The sequence below is a fragment of the Myodes glareolus genome, chromosome 18, assembly GCF_982192425.1.
Source record: "Myodes glareolus chromosome 18, mMyoGla1.1, whole genome shotgun sequence".
Lineage (NCBI taxonomy): Eukaryota > Metazoa > Chordata > Mammalia > Rodentia > Cricetidae > Myodes > Myodes glareolus.
In genome coordinates this window covers 14,629,784-14,641,001 of record NC_142043.1, presented here as the reverse complement: position 1 = coordinate 14,641,001, position 11,218 = coordinate 14,629,784, and the positions used below count along the sequence as shown (strand labels likewise).

General features: G+C 44.2%; 1 protein-coding gene across 1 annotated transcript; it reads left to right on the top strand.

The window, feature by feature from the left end:
* The first annotated feature begins 952 nt into the window (after nt 1-952).
* LOC148119078 (meprin A subunit alpha-like) lies at nt 953-5,597 on the top strand. Its single transcript, XM_087897988.1, has 4 exons — nt 953-1,048; nt 3,407-3,628; nt 4,279-4,428; nt 5,428-5,597. The coding sequence occupies exons 1-4, from the start codon at nt 970-972 to the stop codon at nt 5,580-5,582; spliced, it is 606 nt and encodes a 201-aa protein (XP_087754114.1). The 5' UTR covers nt 953-969; the 3' UTR covers nt 5,583-5,597.
* Nucleotides 5,598-11,218: the final 5,621 nt, after the last annotated feature.

The following is an 11,218-nucleotide window of genomic DNA, read 5'->3' as shown; positions in this document are numbered from 1 at the left end:
AGGAGAATACCAATTTTCTCTCCTTGATGCCTTTTTATAGCAGTAGTTTGCCGGGAGGAAATAGAGGCTTTTGAGATGGATTATCACTCAAAATCGGCATAAGGAAACACAGAGATTGCTTGCTAAGAACATCCCACACTGAATTCTTATCTTGTCATTGAGCTGTAGGTATAGTGAAATGCTTTCCTTTTGAAAGTTCCTCTTTGAATGTTTTGTTTTTAGTTGATCCAAGCATCTTGTACAGTTTTAGGGTCGAGAGGCCATGCTTCCTACATGTATTCCTAGGCTGAGAAACTGGTCCTTAAGAACAAAGCTGTGGCTAGTTCAGAGAAGGAAGTTTCGATGCTCTGAAGCATGTAAACTAACTAGGGCTGACAGTACTGTTTTGGACATTTCCAAACAACAGAAGAGAGCATTTTGAAGGAGTCTGTAGCCCAGGGTTTAGACCGTCTAGAGTATGGCTGGCCAGGTCACTCTGGGATTCTATCTCTGCCTTCCCAATTCAGGGATTGTAGGATGCTCTCCCTTTCCTGGTTTTTTAACGAACACTGGGAATTTGGGCTCTGGTCCTCATTTTGGTATAGCAAATGCTCGACTAAGTAATCGCTCCAGCGACCAACTTAAAAATAAATAAGTAAAACCTAACTTTCTTTTTTTTGTACTGGAATCTTATAAATTGTAACCATTTGAATATAAATCATATATAAATATGTAAATTATATCTCTATAAAAACATCTTCCTCTCCTTCCTCTTTAAAGGTGCTGGTCTATGGTTGGTGATCAACAAGTGGGAAAGAACCTTTCTCTTTGGGATGAGATCCTTCCAGGTATGTATGACCCTGCACAGCAAAGAGGCTGCTGTTGTCTTTCGGGTTTTCTGAGACCATCTGTGGGAGACACAGGCTAACTCTGTGGGCACAGGAGCACCAGCCTTTCCCATAAAAAGAAGGGCTGTGCGGAGCTGTCTGCATGAGGAGCTCTCCTCGGAATGTGCTGGTTTGGTCACAACTGGTCTCTGCATGGCAGGACAGGGTGACTCACTGGAGGGGTAAGTCTGTTTTCTTGTTCTCACGGGGAAAAGGAATTAGATTTCAGAGGACATAGGGCTGTTTTCTGCATGACAGCTTCAGAAGGCTGAGGTGACATTATGATGACGACCAGAGAACACACTCCAGAGGATTCTGTGTATGTGTGCATATATCTGTGTGTTCATGTATGTATGGATGTGTATATTTGCATGTATATACATTTAATGCAAGTATGTGTGTATGTGTGTATCTCTCTCTCTCTCTCTCTCTGTGTGTGTGTGTGTGTGTGTGTGTTGGCTAGTTTTTAATGCCAACTTCATACAACATAGGGTCACCTAGGAAGAAAGAATTTTAGTTGAGAAAATGCCCCCAATAGTACTGGCCTGTAGACCAGTCTGTAGGGAATTTCCTTCATTTCCTTGATTGTGACAATTGACTGGGCCAAGCCTATTGTTAGTGCCAAACCTGTGCAGGTAGTCCTGGTGTGTAAGAAATCAGGATGAGCAAGCCTTGGAGAGCAAGCCAGTAAGCACCCCTCCTCCATGGGTTCTGCTGCAGTTCCTGCCTGGGGATTCCTTTCGTGACTTTCTATGATAGAACTGTGGTGTGGAAGTGTAAGCTGAGACAAACTCTTCCCTCTCAAGATGCTTTTGGTCATAATGTTTTATCACATCAGTAGAAACCCAGCTAAGACAATATGTATGCTTATGTATGTATGAGGGCATGTCTGTTGATGTGTGTGTAAGTGCACACACATGTATGCGTATTTTTATATGTGCATGTGTGTATATGTGATTTAATGTGTATGTATGCATGCATATATGTATGCATATGTACATGTATGTATATGTGTGTATGTGTAATAAGTGTGTGATAAGTGTTTGTGCCTGTGTGTGTATATATGTATCCATGCATGTTTTGAATAGGGGAGTTAGCTCAGGATGTGGAAAAGCATTTTTTTCTGATCACAAGTAAATAGTGAAACTTCACTATGCTAGAAATGACTTCACTCTTAGCACACATAATGTTTCAAGCAAATAATTTCCTTGCTCAGGAATTTTCATTTATATTCCACTTCATGCATAGGTTCATATATGACTGTGTATGCAATAATTTGACTTTTCAGGCTCATGAGAACGGATAAAGCTCTAATATTAAATTGTATCCCAGGGAAGACTTATGTCAGCACAGCTCATTTGGGGTAAAATAGTCAGTGGTCCCTACAAGAGGATGGATAGCTCCCTCATGTATCAGACTGCCCTGTGTGGTTTCTAAGCCTGTGTCCCTCCAACCTATCATAGTCTAACAGTTTCATGAATGTGGAATAATGGAGAAATAACAGGAAGGCTTTAAGTGTAAAAGACTTATGTGTTACCAGCATGCAATACCTATGCTCACACGCACACACACACACACACCCTCACACACCCTCAAACACACACACATGCACACGTCAGCAAATCCTGCCACGTAAGCACTGCGGCCAAGTCGTTGTCTTAGCAGAGGGTTCCTTGGGAATCTATTTCCCAAAAATTGAAATTTCAGATAAGACTTTGTGTGGTTGGTTCTCAGGGTCGATTGTCCCGTAACTGGGTGTGTAGGGGAAAGGGGGCATGACTTGCAGGCAACAGTACTGTATCACTGACTATGAGCCATAGCCCTCTCTTAGACTCCAGCTATATTTACCTACAGGGTTGAATGTTTTACCTTCCTATACATACAGTTTGATTCGCTGAAAATTTCATTAGCGATAAAAAAAATACCTGTTTGTAGTCTTGAGGAAGATAATACTCAACGACTTTTAAAGCAAACAGCTGGCCAGTGTAATCCGCAGATTTGTTCACTAACGGCTGAGTCACGTGGCTCAGCACACACCTCTCTCCTATCTCTATTTCATCACATAAAACTCCATCTATCTAAATTACCTGCAATCACTGGATAACTGCCCTCGAGGAGGACAGCAAACCCGCTGAGCAACAAAGCCAATCTGAGTTCCCAGAGTCACTTGTGTCTTTTATTGTACCCCAGCCACAGTCCCCGCAGCCTTGAGTTTAACCTGAGGCCACATTTATAATGCAAAATAATTAGTATATAAATATGTATATTAATAGAAAATGGCTATTTTTTGGTTGTTCCAACAATCTATTCATACTGTTTTTCAAAAACTGTATTATGGAGGCAGTAGATTAATACTAATAATCAACAATGCTTATTTTTTATATATTCTAACTTTAAGATACATATATGTATACATACATATGTATGGTAACTAAAGATGCAATGTTTCTCTTCTTGAGATATCTGAGTACCTAGGCAAAGAGGAAAGTTTGGAGAGGATAGCATGGCTGAGTGGTACCTGAGGGTTCTCTCTCCAACAGGCTATGAACACAACTTCAACACTTACGATGACAACATCATCACAGATCTCAACACACCCTGTGATTACGACTCCGTGATGCACTATGGGCCATTTTCATTTAACAAGAATGAAAGCATCCCGACCATCACCACCAAGATCCCCGAGTTTAACAGCATCATTGGACAGCGCCTGGATTTCAGTGCCATTGACTTAGAGAGGCTGAATCGAATGTACAATTGCAGTGAGTACCTCTGGGCCTGAGGACTGGCTAAAACAGCTTGCCCTCAGTCTCCATTACTTTTCTTGAATGCTCTGCAGAACCTTAAGCAATCTCTCTTTATAAAAAGTTATCTCATAGAAGGCTTGTGTCATATGCACTGTTGTTAAGGTCTTGGGCAAATATAAGGAGCTGTTATTGTCTAGTTTCTCTGACTTCCTTTCAAAGGGCAAGCAATTATGGAAAAGTCAAGATAGGCAATAGGTTTGAAAGTGTGTTGTGCTCTGCAAAACTCTCTCATAGGGTTACCCTTAAAGTACTCTAAAGCTTTGAGATGGGAGCATATTCCAAGTGTGCTTTCTAAAGGTATCCAGGGGCCTAGAGAGTAAAGCCCATTGAGCTACCTGCCTCATACTTGGTCTTGACTTCGTGTTGGCCTGTCTAGCAAGGAATGATCACAAGTCTTTATTCTGATTTTCTGAGCTACATGGTTCTGTGTCTCCATTCTAAGAGTGAACCAATGACAGTAAGAATTCCATTTTTGAAAACTTCTGAAGAATGAAAGTCTGTGATTTTGTTTTGTTTAAACAGTGGTGCTTTATTGGCTTAAGATATTAACTATTTGGAATGAGATACTTACATTTCTAACCATGTGTCAAAAATATCATATATAGCCGCGACCCACACCCTGCTGGACCAGTGTGCCTTTGAGAAGGCAAACATCTGTGGAATGATCCAGGGGACCAGTGATGACGATGACTGGGTCCGCGAGGACAGCAGTCGGCCTGGACAGGTGGACCACACCTTGGTGGGACGGTGCAAAGGTTGGTGATGGTCAAAGGTCATCACCCTGAGGTGGTGAATGGTGTCTTTAGATGATTGAGCTCAATATCAGACCTGAAAATCTGAACAAGAACAAAGATTAGTTCTCCTATCTTAAACATGAACTCAATAAAAAGTATCCAGGCCGTGGAGATGCAGGAGAACATTCTAGAAACTTCCCACCCCTGTGTGCAGGTGACCTTACTTAGACTCAGTAGGTGACACAAAATAAATGACCTAAATAGGAGGAGAATGTGCTGGGGAGGAGTTTCACAGGAGTGGGTATAGGCCAGTAGAGCGTGCATATTATCAAAATGCATTTTATGCAAATATGAAATTGCCAAGGAATACATTTTTATAATTAACAATAATATATTGTACATCTCAAAGTAGTTAAATGAGTTTTCAAATGAAAGCTGTATGTTTACCATGTCAAAACTGTTAAGGGCATACCTCGTTAATAACTTGACTTTGTAGCGGAAGGTAGTGTTTCTAGGTCAGCACCCGCCAATGGAAACACCATGGTAACCGCATATATAATACACAGCCTACAGTAGCCTCCTAAAAGGCTAAAAGGAAACAGGAAAAAGTCATTTTGACTCAAAGTATCAATATTACTGTATGTAGCTAACATTAAAATGCCTATACGAGATATTTGCATGTTTTGTAGGAAGTCTCTACATTATTACTCTGAAATCTCAGCATTCTAGAGGCTAAGCAAGGAGGATCATGAGTTCCAAACCAGCCTGACCTCCGTAGAGACTCTTCCCCAAATAAATCAATATAAATACAGTAGAGAGATGTGCAGAACATTGGTGTTAGCTAGCTAGTAACTATGCCCATTGAGAGCAGATGTTTCTATTTATATTCTTCAGAGACGTTCTAGCTTTGGGGGCCTGAATAATGGTGATGGTTTCCTACTCCTCTTTGTCTGGGTAGAGGGTTCTGCGTCACAGATGTCATGGAAGGCAGAGATGGGATGTTGGCTGTTCTCGCCACAGGTGCCGGTTACTTCATGTACTTCAATACCAGCTCGGGGGTGGCAGATGAGGCAGCCCTTCTGGAGTCGCGGATCCTTTACCCCAAGAGAAAGCAGCAGTGCCTGCAGTTTTTTTATAAGATGACAGGAAGCTCCACAGACAAACTCAGCATCTGAGTGAGAAGGGAAGACAACGCCGGCAATGCGCGCAGGCAGGCAATATGCGCACAATGGTGAAGATACAGACCTTTCAAGGTATCTAGAACCTGCCGGAAACACTGGTTTATGAAAACCTGGGGCCATGGTCCTCTCTGTCCTGGGTCTCTCTCCTGTCATCTTTTTCATCCTTCTCTTGCCCTCTCCTCCTTCCATCCTTCTTCTACTTCCTCCTCACCTTCTTCCATCTCCCTCAGACTTTTCTGGAAGTTCACCACAATCTCTGGCTTGTTTACCGGAGTGTTTTAAACACTTGAAATTTAAGGGCTTAGGTGAGGCTTAAAGATACTCTTCGAAGAGGCCACACGAATAGACAAATCCAAGAAAGTAGGTGATTCAGAGGTGGAGACACAAAAGCGAAGAAATGCTAAACAATACAATAGGCCATAACTGTTTTTGGTCTTCTTCAGGGAAGGAAATGACATCATGTTGATGTCTCCTTCTTAGGACTTCCCAAGTAGGTTCCAGTTACTTCAGCATTTATAATAGTGACAGCAACGTAAGCCATTGAACTGGCAAACACCACTGTGGCCATTTACATGCTGTGTTTCTGGAAGTCAAAATAAAAACCTTTGACTACCAAGGTAGGCAGTAGGATGTGATGGCCATCAGACCTAGTTCCTTAAAGAGAAATGTTTCTAGTTGATTCGGTCCCCAGCTGGCACTACTGCCACTCCCCTCTCCACAGAGGCCATAATCCTAATTTCCCCTTCCAAGTCAGAATTCACCAGTCCAGGATGTATACGGATGCCCCTAAGGAGCGCATTAGCGCATCCCAACAGTAGGCCCATAGGACCTGGAAGTGGGGGTCCCCTCACCCCCATAGATAAGGCCTGTATTCCCATTTCAGGTGTCAAGACTGTTTGACTGGCTTGACTGAGGTCCAGTCCTGCACTCTCTAGGGTTCCCTGGATGAGGCCTGAGATGTGAAGGGGTTGTTCTGGGGGATGAAACGAATCCTGCCACTCACAGGAAGGGAGGTCATAGCCTCATATGCACTGGCTTTGGGGCCCTGAGGCTGGACCCTCTTACAGTTTCCCTGATTGGTAGGAGGAGGAAGAGGCTGTCCCTCCACATCTGTCTTAGAGCAACAATCATTGGCCTAATGGTATCCTCGCTTGCAGCAGGGGCACAGTCCCGGGCGGCGAAGATTGCTATTTAAATTTGGGGGGCATTCTTTGCGAAAATGTTCAATGTGGCCACAACCAAAGCAAGTCCTTGGTTTCTTGGTGGTACCATTATTGTTTCCCCTCTTAGGGGCCCCAGTGCAGCGGCCAAGATCTGCCCCTGAATAAAATTCCCATCGATGTCTCGACGTATCCGGATATAGTAATTAAGACTCTTCTTCCGCTGGGGACAGAGGGCTTCCTTACAGAACCTGTTGGCATTCTCATAGGCCATTTGTTTCACCATTGGCATAGAATTTCCTGCTGGTCCAGAAAGTCACTCTGCTACTTGTATGAGTCGATCTACAATCTGAAAATGGTTCGGAAGGTCCCTGAAGGATTTTAGACAGGTGATCTCCTCCGTCAGTTAGAGGGAGGGCCCTCCAGGCCCAATGGCTGCAGTTGCAACCTGGGCATATACTGCCAGATCGTACTGAATTTGTTGCTGGATGGTCCCAAAAGCACCTGTCCCTGCTAGCATGTCAGCATTTCTTTGGAGTTGCCCACATAGCGCATTCTAAGCGACAGTCTGGGTACATCTATCCTGAAACTCTCCTCTCCAAATAAGAAAGTCTCCCCCACTAAGCACAGTGTGGCAGAGTTGCTGCCAATCACTTGGGTGAGATTAAGAGCCCGAAAAGACTCTGTAAGAGATAACGTAAATGGGGCTTGGGTGCCAGAAACGCTGGCAGCTTCCTTTAATTGTTTTAAGTCCTTAAAAGCCAGAGGTTCACGACTACAAAAAACCTGCCCTGGATTGTGGGGATCTGGAATTTCCACAACAGGGGCAATCACTGGGTAGCACTTAGCGCCTCCGCAGGGAGCCTCCTCCAAGCCCAACTGAGGGGGAGGGGCTGGAGAGGTCCTGACTGCATCAGAAAGAGGATAGGGACGGGGCTTGTCCTTCTCCCCAGAGGTCCCTTTTGTCTTTTCTTTTAAAAGGGCCCTGCATAATTCTCATGGCAGTTCTGCGATTTCTCCCTCTAATGTTTCCTCTTCTGAGCCTGTGGATTATCCCAAGCTCTCTTCAAAATCAGAAAAAGAGGGATAGAGGCGTGATTGCACTGAAGAATTTTACTTGGGAAGAGCCCCTAAGTTCTAAGAGGAAACTCTGTCCCATGACTCATTTCCCTCCTCCCTGTCTGGAGGTTTTTGTTTTTGTTTTTTTTTTTTTAGTCTTTCTTTCCTCTATCTTACTGGGCCTCCCCTTAGCAGGCTGAGCAAGCGGTTCTGCCTCCATGTCAGAGGCAAAATAAGAACAAAGGGAAACTTAGTCTCACTATCTTGAATCTCAGATAACACCACTTTTATTGCTTTCAAAACCTGCTTAACCCGGACTTTCTCTGTAAGCAAAGCATTCCTGATCAGTCTCCAAAGGGAGAAAGTGGCAACCGGCAGGACTTCAGGCCCTTCCTTTCTCAAAGTTTTTTGAAGATCCACACGAACCTGTTCCCATTCAGAAATATTGAGGGCTCCACTGGTGATGAACCAGGAACACCACGTTTCTATACTTTTAAGAAAATCTTCTAAAGTCTTAGTTTTTACAGCTGTTCCCTGCTCTTTCAACAATCTCTTCAAATGAAACTTTAACTCTGATTTACCCGGGGTATTCCCCATTCCTTTTTAATTATCTCTTATAATTATCTCTTATAATTATTACTTAATCCCCAATACGTCCTGGCCGGCTACAGGACGACCCGATCCACTTTTACCTCACTTTTCATTCTCTGGGGGGGCCTCCAGATACCACACCAGCGCTGGAACCAAGAGTCTCGGCCGAGGGTGTCCAGGTGGAATGAATTCACAGAGCACGAGGTTGAGGGAGAACAGCTTCTTCCTTATTGTTCTGCTAGGGGCTAGCTTTTATACCATGGCATCAAAAGAGGAGGGGTCTGCAAAGGGACTGTAACCTGACCTCAGCAGGGATCAAGGAACTGTCACCATGCACTCAAAATTCCTTTCCCAACTCCAGGAGCAGAGGGAATTTCTTATGTTTTCTTTGCTTATAAGCACCTCAAATGGAAGCAAGTATGATCAGTGTGCACTGTATAAAATTCCCAAGTAGTTAATAAAACTATTATGTTGGGGAAAAATAATGCAGATTCTCAATTCATATACTTTGACTTGAACCAGATTTTCCCAATTCCAGGCTCAGAAATGCATGCTTACTAAGCTTTAGAGGGAACTGCTGCAAACTCAACATTGTGAGATAGCATTCTCTGGAGTTTAAATATTCATGGAAAACTGAGGCCCTCAAGCCTCTCAGCTTTAGGATAGGCATCCAGATTTTGCCAGGTAATCTCTGCCCCTTGACTCTGACGGGCTGAGGTGTCTTGGAGCAAGCGAGTAGGGTGACTGAAGGAAGAGACCCTGCATGCTGCTTGCTCTCACTCTCGGTGTCCCTCTCTGTCCTGCTGTGGAGACTGAGGGCAGCCAAGACATCCAGCTGCGTTGGCTGAGCAGCTACTGAATTCTTGGCCTTCTGCCTGGAGACAGCCATTGCTAGACTAGCAGGTTTATAGCCTGGAAACCATTCTAGCAATTCACATAAACTAGAATGTGCTTTCATTTTCTGGCCACCCAGACCCGAATAAAACTATATTAATTACCACACTACTTGGTCAATGCCTTAGGTGTATTCCTAGCTAGCTCTTATGTCTTAAATAAACCCATTCCTATTAATCTATGTATCATAATGAGGCTGTGGCTTCCAGATAATGTTCTGACATCTTTCTCCTTTGGAGGCTACATGGTGTCTGCCTGGCTCCTCCTTCTTTCCCCCTGCATTCCGTTCAGATTTCCCGCCCAGCTATATTCTGCCCTGCCATAGGCCAAAGCAGCTTCTTTACTAACTAATGAAAATAAAATATACTCAGAGCGTACAGAGGGTAATCCTACATCAAATTATCTTTATTACACAGATCTTTTTGACAATTCTATTCTAGAGAATCTAGGCGAAGAGACTGCTCTTCTACAGCTCCCTCCTGCAGCATATGGGAGCAAATCCACAGTCCTGCAACAAGACACTGTGCAGAGAGTGAGAGAGCTTGGAACACTCAGTCCTAAATGGGATGTTGACATCAAATCTGCCCACTCACACATCGGGGAACTCTGTGGAAGAGGAGGTTGAAGGATTATTAGGTCCTGTGGGGTTGTAAGACACCAAGTTAGCAAGGCCTTCTAACACAACACATATGACGCACATATGACTCATAGAGGCCGTGACAGCACACACAGAACCTACAGACGGGGACCCAGCACCTAGAGCAGATATGGACACAAGGCTCCATTTCTCATCCAGGAGACACTTGCAATTAATAATCACTTACAAGGGAAACATTATAGTTTTCTCCTAGGCAGTCTTCCTGGGTATGCAAACCACATTTAAGTCAGGCTCCATGGCCAACAGACAGTGACCAACCCAAAATGAACACAAATGAGGGTGCCAGATCTCATCACAGGTGGCTGTGAGCCACCACACAGTTGCAAGGATTTGAACTCTGGACCTCTGGAAGAGAAGTCAGTGCTCTTGACCCCTGAACCATCTTCCCAGCACCTGTCGATTGGTTTGCTAATGAGACAGAGAAAGAAGAGGTGTGGATTTGGGTTTGTTGGGAGGTGGGAAGGATATGGGGGAGTTGAGAAAGAGAAACTGATAAATATATGTTGTATGAATAAAGCTACTTTCAACAGGAAACAAATCAAACCAACCAACCAACTAAACAAACAAGAAATGCTGCTCTTCTATCAGACCCAAATTAGGGTCCCAATACCCACATCATGTGATTCACAGAGGCCTGGGCGTCCAGCTCCAGGGAGATTCAAGCCTCTTTTGCTGGCCTCTGAGGGCACCTGCATTTACACACACAAACACTCCCATATGGATGTCCATGCTTTTTAAAACCGTTGAGTCTCGCCCTGCACGTGCTGGAGCTCCTGTCACTGAGTGGTTCCTGATAGGAGCAGCTACCACATCTACTGTGTTAGAGCTGACAGTCAAAGTCAGAGCCTCTTTTGTGTGGCAGAAAGAACCTGGTGAGAGGAAGATGAAAGCAGAGGCAGAACATGCCATCAACGGGCAGAGGGAGGGAGGACTTACAAGTTTCCCAGGCAGCCCCATGGGAACTGGCCTGGGCTGTAATGGACAAGGAGAGTGCTTGGCTGTAGTGGGTGGTTCAACACCTTCAGCTGCCTGGTTTCTTCCTCAGTCACCATTCCTTATGCTCAGTGACATCAGTGGAAGTGGCTCCGTCTAACACTGTTACCGGAAATTGTAATTTGCTCTTTTTTCATGCAACAGACTCCCTCATTGCCTACTGTACCTCTGTCACTAGAGCACACACAAGAAAGCAAGGACTTTCATTTGCATTTGCATTTTACTGCAAAACCATAAACCCTTCTAAGCAAGGACTTCTGAGTCCTGCCTCACTC